General features: G+C 34.1%; 2 protein-coding genes and 1 long non-coding RNA gene across 7 annotated transcripts; 2 read left to right on the forward strand and 1 right to left on the reverse strand.

The window, feature by feature from the left end:
* Positions 1–285: 285 nt before the first annotated feature.
* On the reverse strand, positions 286–8,141 carry LOC105116743 (biotin--protein ligase 1, chloroplastic-like). The gene is made up of 7 exons (XM_011014197.1): positions 8,045–8,141; positions 7,610–7,730; positions 7,277–7,432; positions 4,428–4,473; positions 1,303–1,369; positions 929–1,005; positions 286–410 (listed from the first exon to the last, which is right to left on the reverse strand). The coding sequence occupies exons 1-7, from the start codon at positions 8,129–8,131 to the stop codon at positions 368–370; spliced, it is 597 nt and encodes a 198-aa protein (XP_011012499.1). The 5' UTR covers positions 8,132–8,141; the 3' UTR covers positions 286–367.
* On the forward strand, positions 1,850–4,487 carry LOC105116742 (uncharacterized). Its single transcript, XR_840586.1, has 2 exons — positions 1,850–2,172; positions 4,178–4,487. It is a non-coding gene; the product is annotated as an uncharacterized LOC105116742 (long non-coding RNA).
* Positions 8,142–15,555: 7,414 nt separating the features above from the next.
* LOC105116744 (histone-lysine N-methyltransferase ASHR1-like) lies at positions 15,556–21,566 on the forward strand. Of its 5 annotated transcripts, none has more exons than XR_840587.1 (14): positions 15,556–15,842; positions 15,995–16,140; positions 16,235–16,369; positions 16,474–16,528; positions 16,614–16,732; positions 17,200–17,288; positions 17,365–17,446; positions 18,708–18,812; positions 19,112–19,202; positions 19,280–19,399; positions 19,586–19,704; positions 19,819–19,888; positions 20,324–20,387; positions 21,058–21,198. XR_840587.1 is itself a non-coding variant. In XM_011014198.1 (14 exons), the coding sequence occupies exons 1-14, from the start codon at positions 15,743–15,745 to the stop codon at positions 21,218–21,220; spliced, it is 1,446 nt and encodes a 481-aa protein (XP_011012500.1). In that variant the 5' UTR covers positions 15,556–15,742; the 3' UTR covers positions 21,221–21,566. The 5 variants fall into 5 exon arrangements, 4 of the variants coding, with proteins under 4 accessions (XP_011012500.1, XP_011012501.1, XP_011012502.1 ...); XM_011014198.1 differs by having other exon boundaries at positions 19,586–19,692; positions 21,058–21,566; XM_011014199.1 differs by having other exon boundaries at positions 19,283–19,399; positions 19,586–19,692; positions 21,058–21,566.
* The last annotated feature ends 439 nt before the right edge of the window (positions 21,567–22,005 follow it).

The following is a 22,005-nucleotide window of genomic DNA, read 5'->3' on the forward strand; positions in this document are numbered from 1 at the left end:
AAAGAACTAAAGAAAGACCTGTAAACGTTTTATCAAAATCTCAATTCAACAAAGCGACTTCAAGATAAATATGGGCAGAGTAGTTTAATTACATGAAAGTAAGAGATACAGTTCATAAAACATCTTCAGCTATGCTAAGAGATACAGTTCATAAAACATCTTCAGCTATGCTAAGAGATACAGTTCATAAAACATCTTCAGCTATGCTAAGAGATACAGTTCATAAAACATCTTCAGCTATGCTAAGAGATACAGTTCATAAAACATCTTCAGCTATGCTAAGAGATACAGTTCATAAAACATCTTCAGCTATGCTGCCGTTCCAACATGACTTTTGCCTCTGGTGGAAGGTGCTCGGGAATCTTCTTTATTCAATTTTTCTTCTGACTAGTGCTCTGAAGAAGTCGAAACTGTAGCCAATGAGAAAAGAATAAAAAAAATATTGCGATTATTTCCATTACGAGGATAATGAGGCAGGTTCTCTGTATGGAAACAATTCATCTGAAATGTAAAACTACATGATACTAAACCTAGCATATTTTAGTCAAAGTAGGGAAGATAATGGCAGATAGTAACAATCAGAAGCAGATCGTTTCCAATTGTGTTTTATCTGATGACCAGAAAAATTCAGAAACATGGAAAGTTGTCGCTGGCCCATTCAAATTTGCAACCAAGTCAAGGACTCAAGACATCCGGGTTGAGAAAAACATAATGGCCACTCTGACGCACATGGATCCATGGAAAACTTGTACTACAAGAGAATAGGATAGATCAATACAGTAATGATGCACTATGCTTTTGTTGAATAAGTAACACTCATGCACAACTTAGCACCACAGAAACCCATTCATTCTCTTCGAATTCAACTTCAAAAAGTGTAGATTTTAATAAACAAGAATATATATTTTGGAAGGTAACACCAATCTACCTATTCCCATCAGGATGAAGTTCACACATTTGATTCTCTTCACCAATAGCTAGCAAATAACCAGAAGATGTCAATCCCTGCAAATATAAGAATTAGCTAAACACTTTAGAACACATCATTTCAGGTTCTAGCACAAGCAGCACGACACTTCCTCTTATTTAGCACCTGTTGCTAAAGGTCTATCATATCAAGGGGCTTAAGGAACTAAACTTTGCATCATGAATGGAACTGAAATTATAAAATCACATTGTGGAATTTTCAGTTAGTAATATGTAGTGGAATAAAACTGTTCCACAGGTTTACTAGGAACAAAATGTGAATTCAAATCAGAAGGTAGCATATTATCTAGGACATCAACCTTAACAAGGTCATACCTGAATGGTGACCACGTTCTCCACTACTTGGTTTTCATTCTTCTCCTGGATGATAACTCTCTGTCCGCTGCATGAACATAAAATAAAATCATAGCTATACACACAAAAAATGACAAATGCATTGCAGATCATGATAAGTGAATCCATGAGTTCAGTACTGAATGAAGAACATAACCAAGGTTCCAAGATACCACAGATAGCCTCCGAAGTTCCAATAATAAAAGCACACGGATAGATATTTGAAAATTGGTAATTCAATAATTATGAAAGGTGTGCCCAGAAAACAAATATCTAAAACATGCTTGTCTAAACGATATAAACAAGTCCGATCAGCATATTATAGGCAATAGCATAGAAAGTTAAGCAGTTATCTAGTTTAATATGAGGATTTTTTTAGAAAGTTGAGTAGTTGTCTAGTTATGAGGACTATTTAAAGCAAAGCGAACATCAATCTGGTGATCCATAAGCAGTAATATAAACAAAACAAGAATCAGGAATCAACAAGTGAAAAGCATGTGCAAGCAGTAATATATATATACACATACTCATAAGCTGAAGGCATCCAAAGGGAATCGATAATGTGAGCAGCTGAAACAAGGATATGCCTGAGAAGCTAGCTAATGACCCATTGATTTGAACAACACATCATCCTAGATGAAGCAAAGTGTGTGAAACAATATTCTTTTCCCTATAGAACTAGAGGGTTTATTTTTTTCTTCTGTTGTTAATTTCAGTCAAACTGTTTTTAGGTTTGCCAAGCACCATGCTCGGTTGTGAGAAATTCATAACAACAACAATTTAAAATTTCAATGGACCTCGATACTTTTCATGGCTACAAAACATGAACATGATGGATCTCCTTTGTTATGCATCTTGTGTTGGGAATTTCGACCAGTGATGTTCTGATACTTGCTCATAGGAGAGCCAAGCACACTGACACAATATTTAACGTGGTTCGGCAAAACCGCCTATATCCACGAGAGAAGTCAATATATTTAGAGATAGAGAAAGAATACAAAACAAATACATGGAGGAGGAGGATTACACCCTCTCATACTCAACTCTCAACTCTCTTTGCTGCAATGGCAGCAAGGCTGCTGCCATTGCAGCTCTCTCTTCCTCTCTACTCTCTTCACATTTTTATAATTCTCTTCACTCATTTTGCTCTCTTGCATATGCCTCTATTTATAGGCATTCATGGAGGCTTTTCTTCAACAAAGGTGGCTGCCAACTCCAACTCTTCTTCAACAATGGTGGCTGCCAACCTTTGACATCTTGGATGAGTGCACATGGTTAGTGCAATAGCAAATGGTTGTTGCACATTAATGGCAACCAACCTAACAATCACCCCCTTTGCCATTCATGTGGGGCAACTGTCCTCATTCTTCTTCAACACAAGCTTGCATCTTGCAGCTCTTCCAAGCTTTCCATTTTGAAAGCTTTTGTAGCCAAGTTTACAAGTACTTGCCAAACCTTTCAATCATCAGAGTGACCTAAGCACACCTTTACAAGTGATCTGGGGTATCCTGGTTTTATACCTGATTTCTCAATATCTGGCGAGACTACAAGTGCTCAGATTTGTCAAGATTGGTCTTCATCAAATTTCACTCTCCACCTCAAATTGTCCAAATGATCGGGTGCCCAAAGTGTCCCAATTTTAACTTCCCTCAAGGCAATTAAAATTCCCCACATAATAGTTCAACACATGTAATTGGACAAACATGTGTGATTTCTTCTACTTCAGCTCCATCGACCACCATGATGACCATCAGATGCCTCCTAATCGGGCAATCTCTCTTTAATAATTCATCACTGCCTTTTATGATCTCAATCTCAATGATCGGACCATACCATTGCATCCGGAACGATCAAATTAGCTGGAAACAAGTCTGAAATCATCCAAATCGCACTTCAGACGGCTAAGATTTGATCAAAACAATTCTGGCCTGATAAACGGCCCAGATTCAATCTCAGAACCGGTTGCACGTAGACTCTGCCACACAGGATCAAAATCCAGGGAGCTGACGTGTCATCCACGTAGGATATATATGTCAACCACATCTGACGTGGCAGTTTGACTGGTCAAAGTGCTGATGTGCCAGGTGATGTGCCTGATGACTGTGCAGAACTGCTGACGTGCCTAGTGACGTGGAAGTTTGACTGGTCAGAGTGCTGATATGTCAGGTGACGTGTCTGATGACTGTGCAGAACTGATGACATGGCTGATGATGTGGACAGTCACCCCGCCGGCGCGTGCGACGGTTTCCAACGTCCGATTTCGACGCGGTTTTCACCAGTGGCTTCGTCTCTTCCTCCTCTACATAGTGGTCTGGTCAAAACACAATTTTGACAACTTTCATTTTTGAGCAAAATCAAACACCACTTTAAACCGAACGCTCTGATACCAATTGTTGGGAATTTCGACCGGTAATGTTCTGATACTTGCTCATAGGAGAGCCAAGCACACTGTCACAATATTTAACGTGGTTCGGCAAAACCACCTACATCCACGGGAGAAGTCAATATATTTAGAGATAGAGAAAGAATACAAAACAAATACATGGAGGAGGAGGATTACACCCTCTCATACTCAACTCTCAACTCTCTTTGCTGCAATGGCAGCAAGGCTGCTGCCATTGCAGCTCTCTCTTCCTCTCTACTCTCTTCACATTTTTATAATTCTCTTCACTCATTTTGCTCTCTTGCATATGCCTCTATTTATAGGCATTCATGGAGGCTTTTCTTCAACAAAGGTGGCTGCCAACTCCAACTCTTCTTCAACAATGGTGGCTGCCAACCTTTGACATCTTGGATGAGTGCACATGGTTGGTGCAATAGCAAATGGTTGTCGCACATTAATGGCAACCAACCTAACATCTTGAAGATTATCTACTTCATAACTTGTTTGCACATAAACTTTCAAAAGAAGTGATGAAATGATAAACCACTGAACCATCATTGATTTGAATGGACATCAACCCTAACCAATTATAAACATTACCGGTGCCCTTTACATTAGAAAAAGTAAACAAGCACACACGGAAAAGAAAACCATTAACACAACAACAGAGTTGCAAAGAGGAAATCATGTGAAATACTGGAGAGTATTGAAAATTACATCTCACCTGTGTAGCCATGTTTTATAGTAAAGCTCCTCAAGAATTTGAAATCCTGGGTGCTATGCCGAGAGAGAGAGAGATGAATGTGACATCATCATCATTATTATTACTACTACATGTAATATGGTTAGCTTGGAAATAAACATGATATTATCAATAGAAAAAAATGGCTATTTGTAAAGAAATTTCTGATGAAGCAATTATACGAGAAAAGGAAATGACAGAATTATAATTTGACACAACCTTTGGTTAAAAAGAAGGAAGAAACCAACTAAACTATAAAGAAATATATGATTTAATAACACTAAATATCAATAATTCTTTAACTATTTTAAAAAATAAATTAGATAACCCTATTTATACTAGTTCTAGACTTAAATCTTAATCCTCTTCGGAAAAGGAATCCTTATTGATAGTTATATGATTAATATAGAATCTAGCTAGCATTGAGATTCCTAAGCTAAATAAGAAAATAAAAATAACAAGAAAAATAAAGAAAATTATGAAAAAGCAACTTCCAAACCTAATTTGGGCATGAAAACAACCTCAGCTAGTTATAACTTGTTGACTCTAACTCTTGTAGGTGATTACATTGATTCAGCCTTTGAATTCAGAATTATATTTATGGATACATTTATTTCATTGAAAACAGTACTGATATCACTGAAATAAATATTGATCATAATCCCAAGGAAGAAACTTATCTTGCATTCATGATCTAACAAGTGCCCTGCCCTCTCTTTTGCTTATAGCCATATGTAGTTTTCACCAAGAAAAAGCTCCACCTTTCAGCTTGTATGTGGTCAATTTCAATATCATCTCGTCTGAGGTATTCATGCATTCCTTAAGCTTGTCACATTTAGCAATCCAGTCAAAGAATTTTTCTATATCCATATCTACATTGAAGTTAGGGATATCACTCGTTAGATAGAATTCATTCATCTCATGCTAAAGTTTTACAAGCCTATGCTTATTGTAATAGGCCAAACCCTTGCAACCTCAATCAATCTTGTCCTCTTCAAATTCCTCCAAATAGATAGGTTGTCCATGTATGATTGGAGGAACAACTTTGGGATTTGATCCACTCCGAGATAAGTCTTTGGACGCCCCCCTCCTTTTAACACCATTCTTGTTTATGCCTTCCCTTGGTAGTTGATCTAACTGCTCAGCTATGTCTACTACTGAACGTTCTAATCAATCGAATCTTTGCAATAAGATTATATATGGTGCCTCTTGAGTCCTCACAACGCTTCTACGTCTCCAACTCCCTAAATTACATTGCAAGGTAGGATGATGTTGTCAATGTCTCTATCCATCAAGCAAGCTAACTTGCTATGATATTAATTGACGCAACATGTTTAGCAAAAAGGAAGAAACCAGGGTTTTACAAACCCTAAAATTGCACTAAACATCTAATTTAATGACTCTAATTGTAATAACTCTTACTTGTTATGAAAACTAACCAGACAACTCTATTTATACCAGTCCTATACCATATCCTATTCCTTATAGGAAAATGAATCCTTATTGAAAGTTATATGCCCAATATAGAATCTAATTGGCATTAGAATTCCTAAACTAAATAAGAAAAGTAAAATAACAAGGACAATTAAAAAAAAATAAAACAATTCCAGATCTAATTTGAACATGTAAACGATCTCAATTGGTTGTAAGAAATAATATGCTTGCAAAATTTTAGTTTGATCCAATAGTCAAATTAAAAGTTATGTTGTTTTTGCTAAGAAGCTCCTTTAACTTGTCCAGACTTTTTCTTAGATTTGGACTGGTTGATTTGATCATGAATGTACTTGTTGGATGTTCCACATCATAATTAGAGCAATCCTAACTTGTAACAAGTTATTGGACTTTATGTTATTGAGAACCAACTAAACAAAAACCTTAACCTCATAGGGTATCTTGCCCTAGTAAGAAACAAAAGTTTGGAGATTAAAAAAAATCCAATCAAATCTTCACTTTTTTGCTTTCAAACTTCACCATTCACATCAATAAAACCATAAAATCTCAATCCATTGTCTTACCATTCTAAAATTTCCTAAGAGTTGATTCAAGCAGAACTACAAGAAGTATTTGGTTGAGAGTTAAAATATGCCTTCCTTAACTGATTGGAAAGTATCAAATCAACACCTTTTAGTCTATCTTAGATAACTTAATAAAAGCTCGCTCATTGAAATGCTTTATGGGTTCTGAATGAAGTCAATTCCAGCTGTTGCTTTACTAGACTAGGAGATAGCAAACCAATACCTGGAAGAAATATGAAGCAAGCCCTTAAACGCCACAATATGATTATTAATAAGAGCTCAAAATGGCACAAACCATATACAGTGGCCTGCTAGTATCCAAGAGGAAGAACCCCAAAAATTTTAACAACTAGCTAATATTGTAAAGTATTCCATAAATGCAATGGAAGAAGGAAAGGGATGAAGCAATGAAGCTATAAATAAATCTCAAACAATTATTTGAGCTTCAATAATGAAGTTCGTTCTCCTTAAAAGTTGGACCAACAGGTACTGAAATTTCCATGACAACCTTTTTTTATTTCATCCTATATTGAATAACCTTTAAGTTTCAGCCATCTCGATGTTATTTTGCTTCCTTTTATGATGTTATGTGGCAAGAAAATAATAAGAATAACCATGCATAACTATATATGCCTTTTACCCTATGTTGGAAAAAAACTTAGTTAATTACCATGATGATGATATTTTTGAGTTTCAACATAGTAAAACCAGAGAAGGCTAGCATGTTTAGATGACAATTTTACAGGATGATTGGTAAGTGAAATGGCATATTTGATGATGGAAATGCCTTTTCAATAATTTAAAGAATTTACTCACCTCCATTTATGAAAAGACCATAAAGTTTTTCAAACTTATTTAGAAAGGCCGCAACAATATCTTCTCTTCTTAAAGCGCATGCAGCACCAACCAACTCTCTTAAGACCACATTCAAGCATGTTGTTGGTTTCTTATTATCAACATTCAAGCCTATACCTGCAATATTGGAATGCTAGTTTACTCGTATCATAAATACAAATTTAGAACCAACCTTCTGTATAATTTGGATTACAAAGAATGGGAGCTGAAGAATAAACAAATTAGCCAGTCAGCTATGTGTAAGTGTGAAAATCAGAAACCATTCGCAAATCACTGAAGAAGAATCATTTTTATCGGCACTGACATTAAACTTCTTTGATCTGTATATTGAGGTGCAGAGAATGCCTCCAACTTTAACACCATTTAAATAAAGATCACTTGGCCATTTTATTCTAACGTCAAGATGTGGTAAGCCCTGAAATAAATCATATACCCCCCAAAATGCATGAATCAACATCTAAACCTCAAACTCACATACTTGCTTACTAAAAATTTACAATAACAAAATCATGTATAGAATTAACGGGTAAAACAGCCTACAGTCATTGTTCAATCAGACACTGTCAGGTGTCATTCCTTAAAAACTTGTGTTTTTTACACACTATCTTATGTTATCTGGTTAAAGAAGAAATCACTAAGGAAGCAATATTTAGATATCAAATAAGAAATGAAAAGGTTATAACAAGGTAATGGCTAGCAACGCACTTCAATTAAAAAACAAAAACTAACATTTTTGTCACAAAGATCCTTAATTGCCTCTGTAACAGCAAGAGACACTATGTATTGCAACAAAGGCATAACTTGCCCATCCTTCATTTGAATGGTAAATGAAAACATCAAGCAACCTGCTAGAGATTCCCGCACATTCTTTGATCAACTTGCATAGTCAAACAAAATAACATACATATAGATACATTCAACTTTTCTAAATTCACAGCATGACATTCCTTTCACAAACCTCGCTCTTTATATTGAACATCAGCAACTCAAACAGTACTAATTGGAAGCTCGCCAAAATTATTGCCAGAAAAAAAAAAACATAACAATAATAATTAAACAGCACACCAAAATCCAAATTAAATTTGGAGATGCTTACTTGGAAACAAGATCATGAGTTGAGGGCAATAGCGGAGACCAAATGAGTAATCTACCGAATAGATTAGTTGAAAGACAATTCATAAACTGTGAAACAGAGAAAGATTCTTCATTTTATTGAGGTTCATCAAGAATCTCTGAGTGCAAAAGAGTAGAAATTTCCACATTATCCGGTAGTTTAAGAGTGTTATTGTTCATCAATAATTTAGCAATTTCATTCTCTGTAGATGATTTTCCACATAGTAACAGTTTACAAGGCGTACTATTGCTATCCATTGCTGAACCAAAACAACAACAACAACAAAGAAATAAAATTTTAAGCGTTTCCGGTTGTCAAGCAAGGTAAAAATATTTGACACCTACTTGTAGAGGTTGCAACTGATCGATAAAAAGAGACAGGAAAAGAGTGAATACGTGTTTTTTTTTTTTTGGATAGTTTCACTTTCAACTCATTAAAAAATAAATAATTCAACTCATTAAAAAAATAAAAATAAAATATAAAACTCTCTACTGAACTGTGTTCAAAGGAAGGGTACTCAACGGAGAAAACAACACATGCTACTTGCACAGGAGTTGTTAAAGTTTGCTATCACTGAAGTTTTGAAGCCGTTGGATTATCCAAGATTTTGTTACTAGTTTTTGATTTCCAAAAAAAAAAATCTAAAAATATATATTTGAAAGAAATCTAAAAAAAATAAAATAAAAATAATTGGAACAAGAAAAGAATGACGAAGTGTCGAAAAAAGACCAAAATTGATTGAGGAGGTTCAAAAGTGCAAAATGTTGAAATTTGACAATATATTTTTGACTGATGGAAACCCTATTGATAAGAAAAATTCAATTTGTGAAAGAAAAGTCCAAAATCATATGTTTATAGACTCAATTAAATTTTATTCGAGATTTAATTGAATTTATGGAGAGTTTGATTGCAAGAAAATTGATCTTTTAAGTCAACTTAGGCTTTTATTAGAAGAACTTAAAGTTTTTGGGTCCAATTATAATTTTAAAGAGTTGATTTGGTCAAATTAAAGATTTAATTGTATAATTATTGAAGTTTGATGGTCAATTAGGAACTTGATTGAAACAATTCGAAATCAAGAACCAAACCAGAAGAGGCGCTAAAATTAAGGGACCCAATCACAATTTTTCTAGGGTTTGATTACAAAATTGTAAAAATTACAATGACCAAATCAGAAGAATCAAACAGTTTTATTTCCATTGAAGTGCTATTCATTATCTTCTTAAACATGACAGCTGTGGTGTTAAAGGTAGGAGACTTTAGCAATGATAATGAAGCTGCTTCAATCAGGGGGTATGTCTCATGCTACCATATACATCGATCGTTACTCTATTGCCAAAAAACATTTGCATCCTCTGGCTATAAAAGCCAGAGGAAAGAAGCAGCCAGGAAATGAGGAAAAACAAAAACAGAAAGGGCAAAGACAGCAGAAAAACATGCAGAGAAGAGGAAGAATAACCGTCAACTGGCCAGAATCAGCTTCCCAGGCCGCTGCCACCAGCACCTTCATAAAGCTGCTACAGAGAGGGAAGAACATTGTTGATAGAGGAAACAACAACGAAGAGAAAGAGCGACCACAACACCACCACCACCAAACTAGTCACCAGCATCACCGTTAGCTCATCTATCCAAGCTCATCATCCCAGCAACAACATCGCCATTTACCTTCCTTTTTGAACCACCGTTTGGAAGAAGAAGCAAAGAAGCAAGGTGATAGAAAAAGAAGCAACGCAGAAACAAAATAGAAAAGGAAGAGAAACCACAGCAACACCACCGCCCAACTGGTCAGTAGCATCACCATCAGCTCATCATCCCAGGTAATTCTTCCCCTTATCTTCATTTACTGTTCATCTTCTTGCATGCAGAACGTGCACTTTGCACGTTCTGCAAGCAAGACAATAATTAATCAGTTACTGTGCAAATGCATAATAACCAATCCATATTTGTTTTGGGCTGGAACATTAGCCCAGTCCATCCGGCTGGGCTGAGTTTAGCCCTGTGGAAAGTAGGTCCTATTTTATTGTAGGCTGATTTTGGTCTAGTTTCCTTTTTGATCGAGTCCAACCTAGTAAAAAAATTCTAAAAAAAAGGACATTTTCTTCAAATTTCACAAAAAATTATGATTTTCTTGTATAATTTTCTACTAAATTTTGGTTAGTATTGGTTTGTATTTTTATATTGTAAAGATATAAATTCAGTATTAAAATACCTAATTTTCATCAAAACATTAAATAAAAAATGTTTTATTCTCATGTATACAGTCAAGTCTCTAAAAAAAAATTATATTGTATTTTTATATAACAAAGAAAATTTTAAAAATATGTATTAACATGTATTTTGGCTTTAATAACCAGTTTATTAAAGTCACGAGAACTAGGCCAATATTTTAAAATTTTCAAAAAAATTATTTTCTCTTTTAATATCTAGGTTTACAACCTTATACATAAGTCATATTTAGGATATTAAATTCTTTTATTGATGTTAGAATTACCCGATAAGATAAGGATCACCTTATCGAGGAGGACTTTTCTTAAATCATAGATGGACCAACAACTAGAAAATATGACAAGACCCTAGATTTTATTAGATAATAAAACAGTGTAGCTTACTCTATATAGGACGTATTTGAGGTGTTAATACCTTCTCTTTACACAATTTGTCCCCGTACCCGATCTGTGAGACCAATTAAGGTTTTTAGTGACCAAAATATTAGGTGACGACTCCCATTTTAATTTTTTCACTAATAAAAGACAAGAATTCATTGTCTCTTCATATTTGTTGCATTAGATATAAAATTTATAGGTGGATGTTTCCGTCGCGACGCCGTATATGCGCAATATAAGAGACACGTCGTTCACAGTAAGAGAGCATGACTTTAACCCATAGTTTTAAAATTAGGCCCGGGGGGTCAACTCGGGGCTAAAATTGGGCTGAGTTTATGAAAAAACTAGCTAGAGAATTGGCTCGACAAACCTAGCTAAGACTCGATTATTTTTTATATTACATTGGAACGCAAATTATTTGATTAATTGATAATAAAATTCATAGCCTTATCAATCGAAGAAAAATTTAAGCCACACACAAGCTATATTAGGTAAGTCCCTGTCTCTCTTTTGGTTATAATAATAAGAAAAGACCCTTAGCAAACTCTAAATTTGTTTTTGCAGGGTGTTTGTTTCTTTTCTTGTTTTGGCTCTCTTCACAATTCATGATGCTGTTGTTACTTGTTTCTCTTTAGTTTTTTGTTTATGAAAGCACTTGCGCAGAAATATTCTCCTTTTCAGCCTCATAGAAAACAATTATTTGTTTCGCTTCAGTTTTCTTCTCTCTCATATTTCTGTTCTTTATTGATTGATTAAGCAAACCAGTAACTATACCTTTGGAGAACCTCATTTTGTTGGTAAACTATATGTCCTTTTCTTCTTTATCATTTTTCTCCATTGTGGCTTTTTGGCTTTTCTAGTTTCTAGCTTTTCTGGTTATTAATTCATTGTCATTTAATTCATTGGTTTCGTTTCTCTTCAAGGAAGTAAGATAAGTTGTTAACTGCTTGTTTTCATAAGTCAATCCTTTGCAAGTTACTTGCCTTGTTTATATATAAATCCTTTTATATTCCTTGCCCGTGTTTTGCTTGAATTTGGGCTCTGTTTCTTACCCTGTTTCTATTCCTATTAATAATAGATTAAGAGAATCTGATCATCTATGATTATAATTAGTATGATTATATAGATACATAGGAACTTATCATACATGTATGAGGAGAAAATGCTTGTTCAGAAATTCCCAGCAAGGGCTGTTGCTAACCAATATTTTAACTAAACTATATGCTTGTTTTATTGTTAATTAGGTGAATATACTATGATAAATTATGTTTGATTTAGTTTAATATAGGTCCTTAAAATGTCTTATCGTGATGGTAGTACTCCAAATAATGATCCTTCAACGGTCCAATCATCTCAACCTTTAATTTTCATGTCAAGTGGTGACTGAGAAAGAACAGAGACATAAGGTCATTTTAGAGAAGCTTTTGAACTTAGTGTTGGATATAAAAAAACTAAATTAATATGTTTATATTATGCTAAAGTATTTGCGGGTGGTGACATTAATTGATTTAAGCAACATTTAGCTGAAGCTAAAGGAAAAGTTGAATAATATCGCAAATGTCTTCCTGATGTTTGACATAAAATGCTTTTGAATCTTAAAGGAAATGTAAAAAAAAAAAATATTTATCTTGTTTCTTCGCTGTAATCCATCAAAAGTTAAGACAACATCTACCATTTTCCTTTGAAACTCCCCCGATTATATGACATTCGCAATCTTAGAGATGATGATTAGGTAATTAAAAGATGACGATGACGATGACGATGATGAGGATGGTGATGATGTCAATACTAAAAAATATATGTTACCACCGAAGGTTGCAAAAAAGAAAAAGATTCAAAGCACCAGCATTATAAAACAATCGACTATAAGTTATGAAAAACGAAAGAAATTTGCAACATTATGGGCATATTTCATGTCAAGAATAACTCCTGGTGCTCAAAGTCTTTTAAGAATTGTTGGCAAAAAAGGGAAGCAGCTGAACGATGTGATCTTACTTTAGCAAAGTGGATGGTTGATGAATGTGCGTCATTTAATGTTGTTAACTCTGTGTATTGTTAACATGTCATAAATGTCGTAATAGCCATAAGTTTTGGTTATAAAGTACCAAACTTGCCTGTTATCGAGAGATTTAGAAGAAGACTGGTTGCACATTAATGGCTAATGGATGGAAAGATCATAAGAGAAGGACTTTAATTAACTTTTTAGTATATTCTCCTAAAGGAATAATGTTTTTAAAAACTCTGGATGTATCAGATATCTCAAAGACTGCTAAATTTTTGCATCAGTTATTTGGAGAGATTGTTTTGTATGTTGGGATACAAAACATTATGCATGTGGTGACTGATAATGTTGTAAATTATGTTGTTGCTAGCAAATTATTGATGGAAGAATTTCCTTCAATATTTTGGTCTTTTTGAGTTCCTAATTGCATCAACCTATACTCAAGGACATTGGTAAATTGCAGTCAGTTTGTTCTATTGTTGAGCATGTTTCTGGTATTATATAGTACATTTATAATTATTGTTATCTATTGTATTTGATGAGGAAGTTCACTGGAGAGAAAGAATTACTTTGTTTAGTTCCTACTCGTTTTGCTACTAATTTCATTGCATTGCAAAGCATTTTAGCTCATAAAGATGAGTTGAGAGCTATTGTGACATCTAGGGAATGGGTCTCACCTGTTTATGCTAAAGATAACAAAGAAAAAAAGTTTGTTGAAAGTGTGTTAAACTCTCTGTTTTGAGAAGAATGTGCAATAATTGTGTGAATGAGTGAATCTTTAATTCGAGTTCTACGAATGGTTGATGATAATGATAGACCTTTAATGGAATACTTGTATGATGTTATTCATTACATGAAAGAAGAGATGTTGAGGAGATTTCAAAAGAGAAAGGCTAGAATACAATCTTTCATAGACATTATCAATAATCGGTGGAATGGATAACTATATAAAAATTTTTATGCAATGACATTTTAGTTGAATCCTCGATTTCAATATGATGTAAATATAATGGATAAACATATCAGCATAATTTCTGGATTTTTAGATGTTCTTGAGAAGTATACACATGAAAAATTACCATTGCAAAGTAAGATCACTAGTAAGATGAAGTTATTTAGAAATGCAGAACATGAATTTAATTTAGCGTCCGTGATAAATAATTGTACCCTTATGCCTCCAGGTATATATTTTTTATTTAAAGATATTATTTGATATATTCTTTATTTTATATATATATATATATATATATATACATATATATATAGATGAAGTAGGTATTTATAAATATGATAGTGATTTTTTTAAAGTGTTTTTTATTTGGAAATATATTAAAATAATATTTTTTTAATTTAAAAAATTATTTTTAATATTAATATATTAAAACAACATGGAAATATAAAAAAATTATTTTTTAAAAAAATCTTTTTTAAAATAAAACCAGAGCCTGATTATCTGCATTTGCCTTGCATTTTCAGAAGAGAAATAAATTAGAGCACCAAAGGCTTAATGACCTTGTTTGCGTCCATTGCAATCTAAAATTGAAACAAAAGTATTTTCTATTTTCTAATTTCTTAAATATTATTTTATCTTATTTAGTAACATTATTAATACTTATATTATGTTTACCTTCACTTTTAATATATAGAAATTATTGGAAATGATGAAATTATGATCCAATTAATTTTGAGACAATTTGTGACATCAAAAATTAAGTAATAGAAGATGACTCGTCAATTTTGACAACTGAAGAAGCAAAGAATTTTCACTAAACTCTATCAACGATGACCATATAAAATACTTTAAATGATGGTAATTAATGAATGATCATTTAGTAAAAAATATTATTTAAAACAAAATATTGTTTAACACATAATATTTATTTGTTAATTGTGTTTTAAATGTAGATTTTATAAATATTAACGAGATTGAAGATGACTGTGACGATGAAGTTTTACAAGAGCATGTTGATGTTTTATTAGGTGTTGATGAGATTGACTCAATTCCATCAATATTTGATTTAATTTTGCTTTTATGGACACCGAAGAACTTAATATGTTCATTTAATTAAAGTGAATGTGTTGTTGATTTATAATTTATATTTTCTGATGTTTTATTTTAAATATTTTAAAATTTTATATTTGATTTGTGTTTTGGATATTAAATTAAATTGATGTTGTTGGTTTAACTTAATATATTCATTAAAAAAAAATGGATGTGTTTTTAATTTAAAATTTATGTTTTTGGATATTTTGTTTTAAATATTTTAGAATTTATATTTGATTTATATTTTGTATATTAAATTAAATTTGTATTTTTGGTTTAAAATTTAAATTTAATTTATATAAATATTGAATTGTAATTGTAACTTTGTAGGCATTTTCTATAAATATTGTATTAGTTTTTTTTTTGTGGTATTTTCTATAAATATTGTATTAATTTATTTTTTTTGAATTGACTCATATTAACTACCTGACTTGCCCCGATCATAATACCGGTTAATTATAGAGTTGAGTTTCAAAACAATATCTTAACCCAACTTTCTGGAATGCAAAAATTGGAGGAAGGCAAGGTCAAGTTAAATTCAAAATATGGGGAACCGTCTAGACTCTTCAGTCTGCCCTAGAGTTGTACTCTACTAGATGCGAGTGGAGGGGAGGGGAGAGGAGAGGCGAGGCTAGTCCAGCCTGAGTAATCTATCTATCTATCCATGGAGGAATTGCAAAATGTTGTTAGAGATGGTGGATTAGCTGTGTCTAATCTTCCGGAGAAAGGACGATGTCTGCTCACCACCAAGAATTTCCATCCAGGTCTCTCTTCCTCATTTATTTATCATGCACTTGACAAGCCCAAGAACTCAATAGCTATCTGATAGGAAATTGCTTTAGTTTCTTGAAGCGAAGCCAATTCAACGCTCAATATCTTTTCATCTGTAAATTAAATTGGCCATTTGTATTCGCAGGAGAAGTGATTTTAAGGCAAGAGCCCTATGTCTGTGTACCAAACAACTCCTCTACTGTCTCGAGATGTGATGGATGTTTTGCATCAGAGAACCTCAAGAAATGCTCGGCTTGTCAAGTTGTGTGGTACTGTGGAAGCACATGCCAGGTGTTTCAAAAATCTCAGCACACAATTTCTTTTTTTCTTCCTTTAAAATGAGAAAACTGTGTATTGAACAACGGTGTTTGTGTGTAATTTTCAGAAATCAGAGTGGAAGTTGCATCGACTTGAATGCGGTGCTCTCTCTCGGCTTGAGAAGGAGAAGCGAAAGGCTGTTACGCCTTCTATTCGTTTGATGGTTAGACTTTACCTTCGTAGAAAATTGCAAAACGAGATGGTAATTACTTTATCAATTTCTGGTTTATTGTTCATCACATACCTGCTCACTGGGCTCTTGTCTTTGGCCTGTGCACTTACAAATTTAATTGTTTTGACTGCCAGTTCATCCCTACTGGTGTTACAGACAGTTACAATTTCGTGGAGTCATTGGTGTCGCGTATCCACTCATCTTGTGTAGTTCATTTCCTCAATGTTGTGGTTGCTTAAAATGCTTGTTTTGTTTAACCTTATATTTGGTGAAGACTTGAAGGAACTTGATGAGAAGCAGCTGGTGCTATATGCACAGATGGCCAACCTGGTCCACTTGATTCTTCAATGGCCTGAGATCAACTTAAAAGAGATTGCCGAGAACTTCTCCAAGGTCCCCAACTTATTTTATGCTGCACATTAGTAACTTGTAGTTGGTAACCACTATCACCTAAAGCTGTTTCAGCAAGCACTCCCACTGTTCAGCTGATTTATATGCTAGGAGTAGTTGCAAGCTTTCTTAAATGTGTTTCGTCTGCAGTTTCATATTCCCTATCATACGCTTCCCTTGTGCGAAACAGCAGGGACAGTGCAACGTTGTTTTGGGAACTTTTGCATGTATTTCATGCATTATTTAAGAATTTAAGGGTTGTTTTAAGTTAAGCTTTTAATTCATAATGCTCAACAAAATCTTATGTAGAAGTGCACAGGATCCATAAAAAAAGTGATCCTATGTTTTATTTTCATGCGGATTGCAGTTGAAATGGAAAGTGATTCTATGTAATGCACTGAGACAAACCTCCATTTGAATCCTTTTCTGATACTTAGTTTTGGCATCTGATCCTCCACAATGAAATGCAGCTGGCATGCAATGCCCATACCATTTGTGACTGTGAACTCAGACCTGTAGGCACAGGACTCTATCCTATTGTATCCATTATCAACCACAGGTAATTATTAGTGAAATACTGTGAACTTGTCATCTTTCCTAGTTGTTGGTTTGCCAATTCATTCTGGTGCTTGCAGCTGCTTGCCCAATGCCGTGTTGATATTTGAGGGAAAGTCATCTGTTGTTCGAGCTGTAGAGCATATACCAGAAGGAGCAGAGGTAAGTTGTGCTTTCTATTAATCATTGTACTTTGTACATTAGTTGAAGAACTGTAAGAGGTAACTGATTAGTTGGGTTTGCCCAGGCCTACTTGTTTGATGATCATGTAAAAATTTATTGGGAAACCCAAGGCTTAGAAAATGCTAGAGCTGTGAATGGGTTATTCTAATATATAGTTGTTTTAATTGTTCATCACAGTGTAGTCTCAGGGATTTTAATCCTGTTTTATTTATATATAAAAAAAAAATTCCTGTTCTGCACCAGTTTATATGTTAAAAAACTCTAAGCATTTGCTAGTGACCAGTTGCTTCAAAGGGACTGTTATTGTCAGTAACGCAGAGATGAATATGGGTGGATATTGAAAATACATCCGATGCAAAATTTGGGATTCAAGATTTGGATTGGGACTTAATTCTGAATACAGAACCATGCTGAAGACGTTGTAAGACCTTAGACAACAGGCAGCAGCAATTTATTAGTCATGTTAGAGGACATATCAAGACTGAAATTGTGTGGTTAGGAGGGAAAGCATGTTTGAGAGGAAAAATACTTCTGATTATGAAGGTATTAAAAATATAGGAATTCATAGTTCTTTCTTGCACAAATAGGAATAATTTGGTCTGCAAAGGACACACAAATATCTAGTTATAGGAACGAGGGAAATGAATCCATGCAATTTTGTTGGGAATTGCTGGAAGGTTTTTTTTGAGGATCTAAATTTCACTTCTTTTCCTCTCTTGAGCAAACACTACATCATTATAGTCTGTTCATCACCTTTGATAAAATTATGAATAAGATAAACCTGCATCTTATTTGCATGTTTGTTAGTTCCTCTGGATTTGTATTGGACTGCTCACAAGGCACATAAACCATTTGAGGTTTGAAACCATATAGACTTCCAGAAAGCGACTTCACATTTTCTTTTACCAATATCTGAAGCAGTGGCAGTGACAACTTTTGTCAGGTTGGTTGAGCCATGCCTATTATGATGTCTATATGGAAAAAAATAAAAATGATGATTCCTTGACACAGGATGCTAGGAGTTGTTACCTGCTGGTTAGGATTAGCTTCTTTGAAGCTTCAATGAACTTTATTGTATCTTTAAACCCTCCTTTTATCTGCTTCTGCTGTTTTCTGGAAAACATGTTGCTTGGAACATTTAGCTATGGTGTAAATTGGCATTAGAATGCAAATTGTCTCTAAATTCTTAAATACTTTATTGATGTGATTCTAATGTTATTTGTTATGTTTTTCTTTTAAGGTGTCGATAGCTTACATAGACACTGCTGGAAGCACTATGACTCGGCAAAAGGCTCTCAAAGAACAGTACTTTTTCACTTGCACATGTACCCGCTGCATCAAAGTGGTACCCTCCTGGCCTAAATTTATAAGAATGCAGCAGACACGTGCATGTGTAAAGTATGCTAGGCTTGTCTTCATCTTTCCCTCATAAAATATTTTGCATGGAAAAAATATTATGAGGAAATGGCATATCAAATTCTTCTGATTTTTTACTCCTCTTTGATAAATCTAAGTGATTTCTGTAATGAAATCTGTTTTTAAAGCGGACTTGTGATAATCTGAAAATAAGAGGCTCCACCATATGCATGAACACACATACACAAACATTTGTTGCCAGCTAATAATTTTTGCATACTGTTGAAGGGTCAGCATGATGATATCCAAGAAAATGCGATTCTGGAAGGCTACAGATGCAAAGATGATAGATGCAATGGTTTTTTGCTACGTGATTCTGGTATATGATTATATTGTTGTCATGTCAATCATACGAGCTTCACCGTTTTTTAATTCTTTTCTTTTTGGGTATGGCAGAAGACAAAGGATTTGCATGCCAAACTTGTGGCCTTCTTAGGAGCAAGGAAGAGGTAAAAAGGATTGTATGTGAAATAACAGCAATTTCAGACAAGAAACTTAAGTCTACTTCCCCTGGAAGTATCCTTTTCATGTAATTCTTTATTTTCCATTTGGTTACATGGATTTGCTTCTCACCTTTACATTATGGATTTACTTCTCACCTTTCCATTGCTATGTTTTGTTTTTTTTTTTTCTTTGTTGAAACGATACTTCCATTTACATTTGACAAAATTAAACAAGAGTTTGATATTTAACTAACTTTAGATCACAAGGAAGTGATTTCTATATATAAGATGATTGAGAAACTTCAAATGGAGCTGTGCCATCCTTTTTCAATTAGTTTGATGCGAACTCAAGAAGAACTTCTGAAGGTATTTCCTTAGGTGTGTTTTCTTTTTAATGATTGTTCTCTTACCAACATTGAGTTCTGTGTTTGAAGCAATTTGTGTAAATGTTAAATAAATGCTTGTGCTGAAATGTGTTATTTGGCTTTTCAGATTTTGATGGAGCTAGGAGATTGGAGAGAAGCTCTGGCATATTGCAGATTGACCATTACTGGATATCAAAGTATGCCATTCGTCAATTGGAGTTCTGGATAGCAAATATATTAAAGCTTATTTTAATTATTCTCTGGCTTTTAAAAATGGAAATGGGATACTTTTGTCTAATAAGGTAACATGAAGGCTTGTTCCTTTAAGCCTTGGAAACTCAAGCTTCAATATTTTGTAAAACTATCTACGCCAGCCTTGAAAGCTAGCAAAAAAATTAAGCTTAATTCAGAAACATAGCTCTTATATTCTGTGCTTGGACCTGGATACTCTGAGGTACTCATTGTTGGTTGACTAGTTTCTTACAATCATATTGTAGTGCTTTGATATCAGGTTTATTTCTTTTACACAGGGTCCTTCTGTCCATGTAACCCATCTTTTTCCATTTTCGAGTTGCAGAGCTGAAGTTGGATTACTGCTGACATCCTAAACTTTGTTCCCTGTCCTATTGCAGGAGTGTATCCAGAGCTTCATCCTTTGCTTGGGTTGCAGTATTATACCTGTGGCAAAATCGAGTGGTTAGTTTTTTCCCTTATACCTCTTAGATTCTATTATTATAATTCGAACCCCTTCCCCCCCTCCCTTTTCTTGATTCATTTTTTACATGCTTTGACAATCCTATCTTGTCAGAAATATGGCTTTGAGGTTCAAAGTCGTTTTTGGGCACGTAGAACTTACAGTTACAGTGACCGGCACACTGTCTTCGTCCGGCAGATTGTGTATCGCAATCTTCTTTAGCTTAACCCTTTTAGTAATGGATGACCAAAATCAATTACCAGTTTAACAATTCAATACTGTAGGCGACAGATATTGTAATTTGGCATAAGAAATGGGGCCGATTAAGATTGGCACATGCTTCTCATTTCTTTTTGAAATTTTCTTGCTGTCTGACTTCTGATCCTGTACTATGCAATGATTCATGGAATCTCTTCGCTTTTTGTATGCTAGAAACCAAGAACTGAATGGACTGTGTTTGGCGTAATCAAGATATAGTGAAGAAATCTTGTTGTGCATAATTTAACTGCTGCACCCCATGCCCATGTACAAACAAGAGAGAATCACGTCAAAGAATACTCATACTTTTTTGAGAAATATCTTCAATGGCACCACACTTGTGGAGTTTAGACTAGTAGTTGCTGTTGTTGTCACTGGCTCAGATGCACTGAACTACTGTTATTTGTGTTACAGGTTGCTTGGTTACACAGAAGATGCTATCAAGTCACTGACTAGGGCTGTGGATATACTTCGAATTACTCATGGGACAAACAGTCCCTTCATGAAAGAACTCGTGATGAAGTTGGACGAAGCACATGCTGAGGCTTCTTACAATCTTTCATCGAAAGATGAGTAGCGTGCTGCTATCTTTGCTCGATGAGCTTGTTCTTAATGATTCTGTGTGCTCTGTTCAGTCATATTTTGAGAAGCGGATTTACCTTGATCGCACAGCTCTGCTTTATACGTAATCTCTTACATCAACTTTGCATCTGAGAGCCATTTGTCCATTTCTCTGCCAACAACTTGCGTTGCTGCACTCAATTTGATTTAACTCTCTTCTTTGCTGGCCAGCCCTCATCTAATGTTTTGACTCACTGGAGATTTTGATGTAAAAAATAATTTTAAAAATAATATTTATCATAATATTAAACAGGTTATTAGAGCTTTAAATTACTGCGTGAATGCTAAAATCTTTGAATGCATGCCTGCATTACTTAACAACCACTTGAATTTCTAATGAAATCCGAACTCAAATTTAATGTTCGAAAATCCATACTAGAACTAGAATCCAATCAAAGGAAGATGAGTTGACGTCTGATCATCTATTAATTTAAAGTTGCAAGATCATCCGAATTGACTAGTCATTTTCATATTCCATGGAGGCATCATTGTGATTTTACTTTTCCATGCGCCAATCGCTTCATTGTCTGGGACGTCAGCGCCCCCTGCCGAGCGCGTGAAATACGCTCTTTATCTCAGCGGCTGGGTGACTTAAGAGCAATGGATTGTTTAAGAGCTAAGTAATTATTTTTTAAGTTTTTTTATTTGAAAAAATATTAAAATAATATTTTTTTAAAATTTATTTTTGATATTTTAAATTAATTTTAAAAAGTTATTTTAAAGTAAAAAAATAAAAATTAA

Source organism: Populus euphratica, unplaced genomic scaffold (genome assembly GCF_000495115.2).
Source record: "Populus euphratica unplaced genomic scaffold, PopEup_1.0 scaffold1045.1, whole genome shotgun sequence".
Classification (NCBI taxonomy): Eukaryota; Viridiplantae; Streptophyta; class Magnoliopsida; order Malpighiales; family Salicaceae; genus Populus; species Populus euphratica.

Excerpts from the sequence above, each read along its gene's own strand:
- LOC105116744 (XM_011014198.1), top strand. The coding sequence starts at position 15,743 with ATGGAGGAATTGCAAAATGTTGTTAGAGATGGTGGATTAGCTGTGTCT. Across the intron at positions 16,370-16,473 it reads GAAAATTGCAAAACGAGATG|TTCATCCCTACTGGTGTTAC; the intron begins GTAATTACTTTA and ends TTTGACTGCCAG. Across the intron at positions 16,529-16,613 it reads CGTGGAGTCATTGGTGTCGC|ACTTGAAGGAACTTGATGAG; the intron begins GTATCCACTCAT and ends TATTTGGTGAAG.
- LOC105116743 (XM_011014197.1), bottom strand. The coding sequence starts at position 8,131 with ATGAAGGATGGGCAAGTTATGCCTTTGTTGCAATACATAGTGTCTCTT. Across the intron at positions 1,370-4,427 it reads TATAAAACATGGCTACACAG|CGGACAGAGAGTTATCATCC; the intron begins GTGAGATGTAAT and ends ATGTTCATGCAG. Across the intron at positions 1,006-1,302 it reads AGAACGTGGTCACCATTCAG|GGATTGACATCTTCTGGTTA; the intron begins GTATGACCTTGT and ends TTATATTTGCAG.